General features: G+C 43.3%; 1 protein-coding gene across 3 annotated transcripts in view; it reads left to right on the top strand.

Annotated features, from left to right (window-relative positions):
• Positions 1 to 585: 585 nt before the first annotated feature.
• Positions 586 to 15646, top strand: part of CABLES2 (Cdk5 and Abl enzyme substrate 2) — a 30296-nt gene continuing 15235 nt past the window's right edge. The window contains exon 1 of one of the 3 annotated variants that reach the window (XM_056547743.1): positions 586 to 1172. In XM_056547743.1, coding sequence (XP_056403718.1) covers positions 751 to 1172 — 422 coding nt within the window. In that variant the 5' untranslated portion in view covers positions 586 to 750. The remainder of the gene's footprint in view (positions 1173 to 15646) is intronic. The other 2 variants (XM_056547742.1, XM_056547744.1) reach the window with 2 other exon arrangements.

Genomic DNA, 15646 nt, shown 5'->3' with positions numbered 1-15646 from the left:
GTTTTCTAAGTGGTACAATAATAGAAAAACTATATAAGTTGGGGATCATTTAAATTGTACTATCATTCTTATCATTAATTGCACTGCAGAAAAATGAACTCCCCCTCCCTCAAAAGTCGTAAAATTGCGTTTTTCTTTTCAGTTTCCCCACTAAAAATATTTTTGGGGGTTTTGCTGTACATTTTATAGTAAAATAGAATGTGTCATTACAAAGTACAATTGGTCATGCAAAAAACAATCCCTCATATGGGTCTGTGGATGGAAAAATAGAGTCACAGAGGGGGGAAAAAAAATCGCAAAAATTAAAAGGGAACTCCATGAACGTAAAGTAGATTTAGTGTGTGATGTAGCTCTGATGCTTATAGCAATATATTCGATTATTGGTTTCTTTTTCGAATTGCATTGTTGTGACTTGTCGCTATGGTGATGTCCCCACTTTTATCAAGCAGAAGCTGTCCCTTACGAATAGCCCACTCTAATACTAGGCGGATCTTCCTGTGCTGGCCCCGCCCATTCATTGAATAAATTAGAATACTAATAAGGCTGGAGCACTGACGACATCACATAGACGTTTGTCCTCAAGTGACATGTGACCTCCCCGCCTATTTCTACACGAAAATGATTGACAGGCTGCCGTTCCAATCAGTAAACGAGTCTTTTGTTGTTACCCTGGCACCAGCCAATAGCGTATGAGGGTGGGCGGGACGGCGGCAGACTGGCCGTTCCCCGGTCCGGGGCCTCATTTAGAGAATGGCCGCGGCGACCTGCGGCTCTCCCGGTGTAACAGGCCCCGGAGGCCGCTCCGTAGAGTTACCCCATGGCCACGTATCACAGAGAAGGAAGCGGGGAAGCGACTCCCGACGCCGACAGGCCGCCCTCTTCTTCCTCAATAACATCTCCCTGGACGGCCGTCCCTTGTGTCCCCCTCCGCTGCCGAGCTGTGAGCATGACCCGTCCCGGGAAGTTCTGGAGCCGCCCTCGGCATCACAGACACCGCTCACCCCATCCCCACGGCTCCTACCCACTAACGGCCCCCGAATTGTTCTCTCTCGGGACACTCCTCTGCCGGAGGGGAAGATCGGCTTCTGTACCCCGGTCTCAGCGGTCCGTCCCGTGCCCTCCTCCCTGGGTCACTTCCAGGGCACCGCGGGCCCCAGCGTGGAGAAACAGAGGTAAGAGGCTTCTCTACGGGGACACACCCCCCCCGAAACCGGGAGAAACCCCGCAGAAATTCCAGGGAATCCCCCTCCTCCTGGGGAACCCTCTTAAAGGGGAACTCCACCAATAGTCATCACCTGATGAACTTGGTTGGGCTCCACTTGGTATACAGGGGCCTCGGACAAGTTGGTGAGAGCTGCTTCTCAGTGATACCACGTGACTCATTGGATTTGCTTAGAATTCCCATATCCTTGAGATGTGATAGTGGAGACATGATGTCATTGTGTGACATCATTGTGTGATAGTGGAGAAATTACGTCATTGTGTGACATTGTTGTGTGATAGTGGAGCCATGACGTGATTGTGTGACATCATTGTGTGATAGTGGAGACGTGACGTCATTGTGTGATAGTGGAGACATGACATCATTGTGTGATAGTGTGACATCATTGTGTGATAGTGGAGACATGACATCATTGTGTGATAGTGGAGACATCATTGTGTGATAGTGGAGACATCATTGTGTGATAGTGGAGACATCATTGTGTGATAGTGGAGACATCATTGTGTGATAGTGGAGACATCATTGTGTGATAGTGGAGACATCATTGTGTGATAGTGTGACATCATTGTGTGATAGTGGAGACATGACATCATTGTGTGATAGTGGAGACATCATTGTGTGATAGTGGAGACATCATTGTGTGATAGTGGAGACATCATTGTGTGATAGTGTGACATCATTGTGTGATAGTGGAGACATGGCGTGATAGTGGAGACATGGCGTCATTGTGTGATAGTGGAGACATCATTGTGTGATAGTGGAGACATCATTGTGTGATAGTGGAGACATCATTGTGTGATAGTGGAGACATCATTGTGTGATAGTGGAGACATCATTGTGTGATAGTGGAGACATCATTGTGTGATAGTGGAGACATCATTGTGTGATAGTGGAGACATCATTGTGTGATAGTGTGACATCATTGTGTCATAGTGTGACATCATTGTGTCATAGTGTGACATCATTGTGTCATAGTGTGACATCATTGTGTCATAGTGGAGACATGACATCATTGTGTGATAGTGGAGACATGACATCATTGTGTGATAGTGGAGACATGACATCATTGTGTGATAGTGGAGACATGACATCATTGTGTGATAGTGGAGACATGACATCATTGTGTGATAGTGGAGACATATCATCATTGTGTGATAGTGTCTTTGTGATAGTGTCATCATTGTGTGATAGTGGAGACATGACGTCATTGTGTGATAGTGTGACATCATTGTGTGATAGTGGAGACATGACGTCATTGTGTGATAGTGGAGACATGACGTCATTGTGTGATAGTGGAGACATGGCGTCATTGTGTGATAGTGGAGACATGGCGTCATTGTGTGATAGTGGAGACATGGCGTCATTGTGTGATAGTGGAGACATGGCGTCATTGTGTGATAGTGGAGACATGGCGTCATTGTGTGATAGTGGAGACATCATTGTGTGATAGTGGAGACATCATTGTGTGATAGTGGTGACATCATTGTGTGATAGTGTGACATCATTGTGTGATAGTGTGACATCATTGTGTGATAGTGTGACATCATTGTGTGATAGTGTGACATCATTGTGTGATAGTGGAGACATGACATCATTGTGTGATAGTGTCTTTGTGATAGTGTCATCATTGTGTGATAGTGGAGACATGACATCATTGTGTGATAGTGTGACATCATTGTGTGATAGTGGAGACATTACGTCATTGTGTGACATTGTTGTGTGATAGTGGAGACATGACGTGATTGTGTGACATCATTGTGTGATAGTGGAGACGTGACGTCATTGTGTGACATTGTTGTGTGATAGTGGAGACATGACGTGATTGTGTGACATCATTGTGTGATAGTGGAGACATGACATCATTGTGTGATAGTGTGACATCATTGTGTGATAGTGGAGACATGACATCATTGTGTGATAGTGGAGACATCATTGTGTGATAGTGGAGACATCATTGTGTGATAGTGGAGACATCATTGTGTGATAGTGGAGACATCATTGTGTGATAGTGGAGACATCATTGTGTGATAGTGGAGACATCATTGTGTGATAGTGGAGACATCATTGTGTGATAGTGGAGACATCATTGTGTGATAGTGGAGACATCATTGTGTGATAGTGGAGACATCATTGTGTGATAGTGGAGACATCATTGTGTGATAGTGGAGACATCATTGTGTGATAGTGGAGACATCATTGTGTGATAGTGGAGACATCATTGTGTGATAGTGGAGACATCATTGTGTGATAGTGGAGACATCATTGTGTGATAGTGGAGACATCATTGTGTGATAGTGGAGACATCATTGTGTGATAGTGGAGACATCATTGTGTGATAGTGTGACATCATTGTGTGATAGTGTGACATCATTGTGTGATAGTGGAGACATGACATCATTGTGTGATAGTGGAGACATCATTGTGTGATAGTGGAGACATCATTGTGTGATAGTGGAGACATCATTGTGTGATAGTGGAGACATCATTGTGTGATAGTGTGACATCATTGTGTGATAGTGTGACATCATTGTGTGATAGTGGAGACATGACATCATTGTGTGATAGTGGAGACATGACATCATTGTGTGATAGTGGAGACATGACATCATTGTGTGATAGTGGAGACATGACATCATTGTGTGATAGTGGAGACATGACATCATTGTGTGATAGTGTGACATCATTGTGTGATAGTGGAGACATCATTGTGTGATAGTGGAGACATGGCGTGATAGTGGAGACATGGCGTCATTGTGTGATAGTGGAGACATCATTGTGTGATAGTGGAGACATCATTGTGTGATAGTGGAGACATCATTGTGTGATAGTGGAGACATCATTGTGTGATAGTGGAGACATCATTGTGTGATAGTGGAGACATCATTGTGTGATAGTGGAGACATCATTGTGTGATAGTGGAGACATCATTGTGTGATAGTGGAGACATCATTGTGTGATAGTGGAGACATCATTGTGTGATAGTGGAGACATCATTGTGTGATAGTGGAGACATCATTGTGTGATAGTGGAGACATCATTGTGTGATAGTGGAGACATCATTGTGTGATAGTGGAGACATCATTGTGTGATAGTGGAGACATCATTGTGTGATAGTGGAGACATCATTGTGTGATAGTGGAGACATCATTGTGTGATAGTGGAGACATCATTGTGTGATAGTGGAGACATCATTGTGTGATAGTGGAGACATCATTGTGTCATAGTGTGACATCATTGTGTCATAGTGTGACATAATTGTGTCATAGTGTGACATCATTGTGTGATAGTGGAGACATGACATCATTGTGTGATAGTGGAGACATGACATCATTGTGTGATAGTGGAGACATATCATCATTGTGTGATAGTGGAGACATATCATCATTGTGTGATAGTGTCTTTGTGATAGTGTCATCATTGTGTGATAGTGGAGACATGACATCATTGTGTGATAGTGGAGACATGACATCATTGTGTGATAGTGGAGACATGACATCATTGTGTGATAGTGGAGACATGACATCATTGTGTGATAGTGGAGACATCATTGTGTGATAGTGGAGACATCATTGTGTGATAGTGGAGACATGACGTCATTGTGTGATAGTGTGACATCATTGTGTGATAGTGGAGACATGACGTCATTGTGTGATAGTGGAGACATGACGTCATTGTGTGATAGTGGAGACATGGCGTCATTGTGTGATAGTGGAGACATGGCGTCATTGTGTGATAGTGGAGACATGGCGTCATTGTGTGATAGTGGAGACATGGCGTCATTGTGTGATAGTGGAGACATGGCGTCATTGTGTGATAGTGGAGACATGGCGTCATTGTGTGATAGTGGAGACATGGCGTCATTGTGTGATAGTGGAGACATCATTGTGTGATAGTGGAGACATCATTGTGTGATAGTGGTGACATCATTGTGTGATAGTGGTGACATCATTGTGTGATAGTGTGACATCATTGTGTGATAGTGTGACATCATTGTGTGATAGTGTGACATCATTGTGTGATAGTGGAGACATGACATCATTGTGTGATAGTGTCTTTGTGATAGTGTCATCATTGTGTGATAGTGGAGACATGACATCATTGTGTGATAGTGTGACATCATTGTGTGATAGTGGAGACATGACATCATTGTGTGATAGTGGAGACATGACATCATTGTGTCATAGTGTGACATCATTGTGTGATAGTGGAGACATGACATCATTGTGTGATAGTGGAGACATGACATCATTGTGTGATAGTGGAGACATGACATCATTGTGTGATAGTGGAGACATATCATCATTGTGTGATAGTGGAGACATATCATCATTGTGTGATAGTGTCTTTGTGATAGTGTCATCATTGTGTGATAGTGGAGACATGACATCATTGTGTGATAGTGGAGACATGACATCATTGTGTGATAGTGGAGACATGACATCATTGTGTGATAGTGGAGACATGACATCATTGTGTGATAGTGGAGACATCATTGTGTGATAGTGGAGACATCATTGTGTGATAGTGGAGACATGACGTCATTGTGTGATAGTGTGACATCATTGTGTGATAGTGGAGACATGACGTCATTGTGTGATAGTGGAGACATGACGTCATTGTGTGATAGTGGAGACATGGCGTCATTGTGTGATAGTGGAGACATGGCGTCATTGTGTGATAGTGGAGACATGGCGTCATTGTGTGATAGTGGAGACATGGCGTCATTGTGTGATAGTGGAGACATGGCGTCATTGTGTGATAGTGGAGACATGGCGTCATTGTGTGATAGTGGAGACATGGCGTCATTGTGTGATAGTGGAGACATCATTGTGTGATAGTGGAGACATCATTGTGTGATAGTGGAGACATCATTGTGTGATAGTGGTGACATCATTGTGTGATAGTGGTGACATCATTGTGTGATAGTGTGACATCATTGTGTGATAGTGTGACATCATTGTGTGATAGTGGAGACATGACATCATTGTGTGATAGTGTCTTTGTGATAGTGTCATCATTGTGTGATAGTGGAGACATGACATCATTGTGTGATAGTGTGACATCATTGTGTGATAGTGGAGACATTACGTCATTGTGTGACATTGTTGTGTGATAGTGGAGACATGACGTGATTGTGTGACATCATTGTGTGATAGTGGAGACGTGACGTCATTGTGTGACATTGTTGTGTGATAGTGGAGACATGACGTGATTGTGTGACATCATTGTGTGATAGTGGAGACATGACATCATTGTGTGATAGTGTGACATCATTGTGTGATAGTGGAGACATGACATCATTGTGTGATAGTGGAGACATCATTGTGTGATAGTGGAGACATCATTGTGTGATAGTGGAGACATCATTGTGTGATAGTGGAGACATCATTGTGTGATAGTGGAGACATCATTGTGTGATAGTGGAGACATCATTGTGTGATAGTGGAGACATCATTGTGTGATAGTGGAGACATCATTGTGTGATAGTGGAGACATCATTGTGTGATAGTGTGACATCATTGTGTGATAGTGTGACATCATTGTGTGATAGTGGAGACATGACATCATTGTGTGATAGTGGAGACATCATTGTGTGATAGTGGAGACATCATTGTGTGATAGTGGAGACATCATTGTGTGATAGTGGAGACATCATTGTGTGATAGTGTGACATCATTGTGTGATAGTGGAGACATGACATCATTGTGTGATAGTGGAGACATGACATCATTGTGTGATAGTGGAGACATGACATCATTGTGTGATAGTGGAGACATGACATCATTGTGTGATAGTGGAGACATGACATCATTGTGTGATAGTGTCTTTGTGATAGTGTCATCATTGTGTGATAGTGGAGACATGTCATCATTGTCTGATAGTGGAGACATGACATCATTGTGTGATAGTGTGACATCATTGTGTGATAGTGGAGACATGACATCATTGTGTGATAGTGTGACATCATTGTGTGATAGTGGAGACATGGCGTCATTGTGTGATAGTGTGACATCATTGTGTGATAGTGGAGACATGACGTCATTGTGTGATAGTGTCATCATTGTGTGATAGTGGAGACATGGCGTCATTGTGTGATAGTGGAGACATGGCGTCATTGTGTGATAGTGTGACATCATTGTGTGATAGTGGAGACATGACGTCATTGTGTGATAGTGTCATCATTGTGTGATAGTGGAGACATGGCGTCATTGTGTGATAGTGGAGACATGGCGTCAGTGTGATAGTGGAGACATGGCGTCATTGTGTGATAGTGGAGACATGGCGTGATAGTGGAGACATGGCGTCATTGCGTGATAGTGGAGACATCATTGTGTGATAGTGGAGACATCATTGTGTGATAGTGGAGACATCATTGTGTGATAGTGTGACATCATTGTGTGATAGTGTGACATCATTGTGTGATAGTGTGACATCATTGTGTGATAGTGTGACATCATTGTGTGATAGTGGAGACATGACATCATTGTGTGATAGTGTGACATCATTGTGTGATAGTGGAGACATGACATCATTGTGTGATAGTGGAGACATGACATCATTGTGTGATAGTGTCTTTGTGATAGTGTCATCATTGTGTGATAGTGGAGACATGACATCATTGTGTGATAGTGTCTTTGTGATAGTGTCATCATTGTGTGATAGTGGAGACATGACATCATTGTGTGATAGTGTGACATCATTGTGTGATAGTGGAGACATTACGTCATTGTGTGACATTGTTGTGTGATAGTGGAGACATGACGTGATTGTGTGACATCATTGTGTGATAGTGGAGACGTGACGTCATTGTGTGACATTGTTGTGTGATAGTGGAGACATGACGTGATTGTGTGACATCATTGTGTGATAGTGGAGACATGACGTCATTGTGTGATAGTGTGACATCATTGTGTGATAGTGGAGACATCATTGTGTGATAGTGGAGACATCATTGTGTGATAGTGGAGACATCATTGTGTGATAGTGTGACATCATTGTGTGATAGTGTGACATCATTGTGTGATAGTGTGACATCATTGTGTGATAGTGTGACATCATTGTGTGATAGTGTGACATCATTGTGTGATAGTGGAGACATGACGTCATTGTGTGATAGTGGAGACATGGCGTCATTGTGTGATAGTGTGACATCATTGTGTGATAGTGGAGACATGACGTCATTGTGTGATAGTGTCATCATTGTGTGATAGTGGAGACATGGCGTCATTGTGTGATAGTGGAGACATGGCGTCAGTGTGATAGTGGAGACATGGCGTCATTGTGTGATAGTGGAGACATGGCGTGATAGTGGAGACATGGCATCATTGTGTGATAGTGGAGACATCATTGTGTGATAGTGGAGACATCATTGTGTGATAGTGGAGACATCATTGTGTGATAGTGGAGACATCATTGTGTGATAGTGTGACATCATTGTGTGATAGTGTGACATCATTGTGTGATAGTGGAGACATGACATCATTGTGTGATAGTGTGACATCATTGTGTGATAGTGGAGACATGACATCATTGTGTGATAGTGGAGACATGACATCATTGTGTGATAGTGTCTTTGTGATAGTGTCATCATTGTGTGATAGTGGAGACATGACATCATTGTGTGATAGTGGAGACATGACATCATTGTGTGATAGTGTGACATCATTGTGTGATAGTGGAGACATGACATCATTGTGTGATAGTGTGACATCATTGTGTGATAGTGGAGACATGACGTCATTGTGTGATAGTGTGACATCATTGTGTGATAGTGGAGACATGACGTCATTGTGTGATAGTGTCATCATTGTGTGATAGTGGAGACATGACGTCATTGTGTGATAGTGGAGACATGACGTCATTGTGTGATAGTGGAGACATGGCGTCATTGTGTGATAGTGGAGACATGGCGTCATTGTGTGATAGGGGAGACATGACGTCATTGTGTGATAGTGTGACATCATTGTGTGATAGGGGAGACATGACGTCATTGTGTGATAGTGGAGACATGACGTCATTGTGTGATAGTGTCATCATTGTGTGATAGTGGAGACATGACGTCATTGTGTGATAGTGGAGACATGACGTCATTGTGTGATAGTGGAGACATGGCGTCATTGTGTGATAGTGGAGACATGGCGTCATTGTGTGATAGTGGAGACATGGCGTCATTGTGTGATAGTGGAGACATCGCGTCATTGTGTGATAGTGGAGACATCATTGTGTGATAGTGGAGACATCATTGTGTGATAGTGGAGACATCATTGTGTGATAGTGTGACATCATTGTGTCATAGTGTGACATCATTGTGTGATAGTGGAGACATGACATCATTGTGTGATAGTGGAGACATGACATCATTGTGTGATAGTGTCTTTGTGATAGTGTCATCATTGTGTGATAGTGGAGACATGACATCATTGTGTGATAGTGGAGACATGACATCATTGTGTGATAGTGTGACATCATTATGTGATAGTGGAGACATGACATCATTGTGTGATAGTGTGACATCATTGTGTGATAGTGGAGACATGACGTCATTGTGTGATAGTGTGACATCATTATGTGATAGTGGAGACATGACATCATTGTGTGAAAGTGTGACATCATTGTGTGATAGTGGAGACATGACGTCATTGTGTGATAGTGTGACATCATTGTGTGATAGTGGAGACATGACGTCATTGTGTGATAGTGGAGACATGACGTCATTGTGTGATAGTGGAGACATGGCGTCATTGTGTGATAGTGGAGACATGGCGTCATTGTGTGATAGTGGAGACATGGCGTCATTGTGTGATAGTGGAGACATGGCGTCATTGTGTGATAGTGGAGACATGGCGTCATTGTGTGATAGTGGAGACATGGCGTCATTGTGTGATAGTGGAGACATGGCGTCATTGTGTGATAGTGGAGACATGGCGTCATTGTGTGATAGTGGAGACATGATGTGATTGTGTGTCATCATTGTGCGATAGTCTAGATGTGATGTCATAGTGATGGCTAGCTGCGGCAGACCTACCCACAGGGAGCAGGACTAGAAGAAACATGCCGCAGCTTTATTGAAATGTCTCCGGATTCTGAGACAATTCCAGCGCCTCTCTATCCCGTCGCCAAGTTGGAGGAAGTTTTACATTGTAATCTAGACGTGGCGTCATTGTGAGAGTGCCATAATGGAGATGGAAGTCATTAATGTCATAGTGAAGACGGCACGTGGTTGTGTCATAATGGACAGTAAAGTCATTGTGTAATAGTGGAGACGTGACATCATAGTGGATATGTGATGACATCATGGTGACATTACATCATTCGTTTCCCAGGTTTACCAGTCTGCCTGAAATCCAATCCGTCTGGTTTTGCCCATAACAACAAAGCTGAACTGTGATTGGTTTCTATGGGGGACCAGACAGCTTTGGTTTAAGGCAGCTTAATATCTGGGCCATTGTGCCATATGTAAGAGGTGGCCTAATAGAAACAAGCCTGAGGTCACTACTGAGATAGTGCACCTTATACAAAGTATATATGACTGGCTGAGGCCGATCATGGGAAGTATGTGCTGTGCCTGTATGAAAGAGGGGCCACCTATGCAGGACCATTACTCTACATGATGTGAGAACTGTATTTTACACAGGGTTGGTGCCATGGTGCCCCCCAGCTTGTCCCTATTAGGTCATCTCACTCAGGTCTGTCCGGAAGGGTTAATAGCTGTAGGGTATGTTCACACGATGGAATTTCCGTGCAGAATTCCGCATTAGAATTCTGCACAGAGATCCCGCAGCAGCAGAGTTTTGTTGATATCGATGGGATTCTGCTGCGCTGTGCACACAGTCTGCATAGTTTGCTCAAAAATGTATTGCCGTCTATGAGATGGCGCATTTCCGAGCAGTCGTAGCACCAGCATGTTCTGCCGGCGCACCACTGTCGGGGCAATGGGGGAGATTTATCAAAACCTGCCCAGAGGAAAAGTTGCTCATAGCAACCAATCAGATCGCCTTTTTCATTTTTAACCTCTTAAGGACCAAGGACGTACTGGTACGACGTGGCCCCACTTCATAGCGGGTCGGGCCTGGCCTCTAACAACGTCCAGGACCAGTGGCTAATAGCGCGCAGCACTGATCGCGGTGTCGTGCGCTATTAACCCTTTAGACGTGGCGTTCAAAGTTAAACGCCACGTCTAAAGTGAAAGTAAATCACTACCGGTTAGCTCAGGGGGCTGTTTGGGATCGCCGCGGCGACCCGAACAGCTGTAGGACACGAGGAGGGTCCCTTACCTAGCCTCCTGGTGTCCGATCGCCGAATGACTGCTCAGTGCATCCAGGCATGAGCAGTCAAGCGGGAGAATCATTGATCACTGGTTTCCTATGAGAAACCAGTGATCAATGTAAAATATCAGTGTGTGCAGTGTTATAGGTCCCTATGGGAGCTATAACACTGCAAAAAAAAAGTGATTAAAGATCATTTAACCCCTCCCCTTATAAAAGTTTGAATCACCCCCCCTTTTCCCATTTAAAAAAAAAAAAAACTGTGTAAATTTAACATGTGGTATCGCCGCATGCGGAAATGTCCGAATTATAAAAATATATAATTAATTAAACCGCACGGTCAATGGCGTACGCACAAAAAAATTCCAAAGTCCAAAATTGTGTATTTTTGGTCACTTTTTATATCATGAAAAAATGATCAATAAGTCCTATCAATGCAAAAATGGTACCGCTAAAAACTTCAGATCACGACGCAAAAAATGAGCCCTCATACCGCCCCATATGCACAAAAATAAAAAAGTTATAGGGGTCAGAAGATGACAATTTTAAACGTATAAATTTTCCTGCATGTAGTTATGATTTTTTCCAGAAGTCCGACAAAATCGAACCTATAAAAGTAGGGTATCATTTTAATCGTATGGACCTACAGAATGAAGAGAAGGTGTCATTTTTACCATTTTCAATTTTGTCTCACAATGATTTTTCCGTTTTGCCGTAGATGTTTGGGTAAAATGACTGATGTCATTACAAAATAGAATTGGTGGCGCAAAAAAAGAAGCAATCATATGGATTTTTAGGTGCAAAATTGAAAGTTATGATTTTTTTTTAAAGGTGAGGAGGAAACAATGAAAATGCAAAAATGGAAAAACCCCTGGTCCTTAAGGGGTTAACAAGACTTCTGAAAAATGAAAGAAGCGATCTGATTGGTTGCTATGGGCAACTTTTCCACTGGACAGGTTTTGATAAATCTCCCCCCAATGTCCGCGCAGAAATTGCATGTGTGAACATAGCCATACAGTCTCTGGAATCTGCAGGCTGCCATAAACAATGACCTGTTGACAGATTTGCAGGGCAGAGGTCGTCACTGGAGAACATAGGGGGTATTGGTGACATTAAGGAATGGCTTTATATAGGGAGCGGTGGTGATCAGCTGATCGTCTGACTTGGTCTCAGAACAAAGTGGCTATCTGTATTGAGACCAGTCACATGACCCCGGATGCCTGTAGGCTTATATATTTGCAGTGTCTGTATACACTGATCCTACCATTGCTTCACCTGTCTGATCCTGCAGGGGTTTATTACCCAGACTGCCTGGACTGACATTGCACAACAAGCAGCCTCTTGACTTTTGACTTATTTCTGCACCAGTAGATTTAACCTCTTCTTCCTGTATTCTATAGGGATGCACTGATTTGCGCAGACTGTTCCCTGTTGCAGTTTACACCCCTATTGGGGAAGGTTCCCTAACCTGTGGCTCCCCAGGAGTTGCAGAACTACAACTCCTATTATGCCCTGAGAGCTGAAGTGTTTGCGACACAATCCCATCCTGATAATTTGCTATTGTTCAAAACGTAAATGCACAATGAGGAATGAGTAACAGGAGCCGCTGCTTGTTATACCTATACCCCGCAAATAGATCAGAGCAGCTGCAGGGCACAGATTAGGGCATTATCCTAGTGGAGGACAAGTGCTATTATTACCTTGTGGACAGGCTGCTGCTCGGCGTGTAAGGCCTGGTTTACATCACTATTGGTACCTCCATGAGATTTGTGAAGCTGAAATCGTAGCCGTCCACAGACAGGCACTGACACATTCACTCCTATGGCCTGTGCAGACCTGATCGTAGTCAGATAGTCGGTCATTTTCGGAGCATACCAAACTTTTGACTCTGACTTGAAATCATGGACTGTCACGATTTTAAGTCTGAGTTAAAAGTCTGATAGCTCCGAAAATAAAAGCCAAGGAAAATGAAGGTAAAATCCAATATACTAGTCAGCCAGACATTAGTAGAAATCAAATAGATAAATGTCAATTAAAGGGGTCATCCAGCGTTTTTTAAGTGTATTTATCTTTTCTGCCTGAGCTGCTGCAAGAAAAGTAACAAACCTTAACCCCTTGGTACTCCGCCCCTAGACATCTTATCCCCTATCCAAAGGATAGGGGATAAAATGTCTGCTCGCGGGGGTCCCACCACTGGGGATCCCCGCAATCTCGGCTGCAGCACCCCAGACATCTGGTGCACGGAGCGAACTTTGCTCTGAGCCGGAGGACTGGCGATGTGGGGTGGAAGCTTGTGATGTCACGGCCACGCCTTGCTCGTGACCATGGTCACGCCCCCTCAATTTAGGTCTATGAGAGGGGGCGTGACGGCTGTCACGCCCCCTCACATAGACTTGCATTGAGGGGGCGTGGGCATGATGTCACAAGCGGGGTGTGGCTGAGACATCACAAGCCTCTAGCGCTGCACACGACGCTCTAAACGAATGCTGGGTGCCGCAAAGAGATCGCGGGGGTCTCGCCGCTGGGGATCAGACATCTTATCCGATGTCTAGGGGCGGAGTACCCCTTTAAGGACGCCCCGATGCCTTAAGTGGCTTTGAAGCAAGCGCACTTTCTTTATCAGTAGCCAGACACTCACTGTTTGTCGTTTAACCCCTTAGACACCATGATCATTGACAATTATGGCGTCTAAAGTGAAAGTAAAAATCTGTGGTAGCTCAGAGGAGCTTACAAAAACCCCAAAATGTGATAACGGGGTTCGGTAAGCTACAATGGCGGAGGAGGGTCCCCTTACCTGCCGCCGATCGCCGATTCACTGATGTATTCTGGCTTGGCAATCGCTGATCTCACTGTGTAATGCTTTGCCATAGGCATAGCATTATACAGTAAATGCAACCTAATGATTGCATAAAAGTCCCCTATGGGGAAAAAAACATGTAAAATAAAAAAAAGTCTCTAAAATTATATAAAACCCCTCTCCTAATAAAAAAAATACAATTTTCTATTTTACAAAAAGCAAATAAAAACAAATTTATATTTTAATTTGATATCGACGCATGCGTAAATGTCCAAACTACTAAAATATGTTTATGATCCAGCGTGGTAAACGTAAAAAATTACCAAACACCAAAAATACAGTTTTTTTAAATGAGATCATATATCGGGAAAAAAAATTATAAAAAGCGATCAAAAAGTCCCTTCAAAACAAAAATAGCGATAAATACTGATAAAAACTACAGACCATGATGAAAAAAAGAGCCTTCACACATCCCTGTATATGGAAAAATAAAAAAAAGTTATAGGGGTCAGAAAAGGACAATTTTATGCATACCAATTTTGTTAAAGTTTGCCTTTTTTTTTTTTTTTTTTTAACCCTTTAAGGACCAACCAGCTGGTAGTGCGGGAGACGCTGATCAGTCTGATGCTTACCATGCCCGGATCAACCATGCCATTCGGCCGTAATCTTCGTTTTTCTGTATATGCTAATTAAGTGCTAACTGGCATTGGCCAGGCTAACTGGCACTCTGATGTCAGCGCCGCTGGCCGCAGCGCCGCCCAGCTCATCAATATTCCTCCCTCCCGCCTCTCCCTCTTTTCCCCGCTCTGTAATGAAGAGAGAGTGGAGGAATATTGATCAGCTAAGCGGCACTGCGGCCGGCGGCGGTGACGTCAGAGTGCCAGTTAGCGCCTCATTAGCATATACCAAAAATTGAAGATTACGGCCGAACGGCACGGCGGATCTGGGCGCGGTAGGCATCAAACTGATCAGCGTCCCCCGCACTATCAGCCAGTACCCCTGGTTAGTGAAAGGGGGAGAAAGCTGACAGTTTTCCTTTAAGGACTCAAAACAATCTTCATTTTTGCACTTTCGTTTTTTCCTCCTCATATTCCAAAAATCATAACGCGTTCAATTTTGCACCTACAGACCCATATAAGAGCTTGTTTTCTGCGTCACCAATTGTACTTTGTAATGACATCTCTTATTTTATAACCTAATCAGCAGGGTAACAAAAAAATTATTTGTGGCGTGAAATTAAAAAAAAAATTAAAAAAAACACACAATTTTGCTACTTTTTTAGGGCTTTTGTTTCTACGCTGTGCATTTTTTGGTAAAAATTACACCTAATCTTTATTCTATAGGTCCATACGGTTACAGTGA

This window comes from Hyla sarda, chromosome 12, assembly GCF_029499605.1.
Source record: "Hyla sarda isolate aHylSar1 chromosome 12, aHylSar1.hap1, whole genome shotgun sequence".
NCBI classification, from domain to species: domain Eukaryota; kingdom Metazoa; phylum Chordata; class Amphibia; order Anura; family Hylidae; genus Hyla; species Hyla sarda.
Note: the sequence above shows the minus strand (reverse complement) of the source record. Positions and strands in the feature narration are given on the sequence as shown.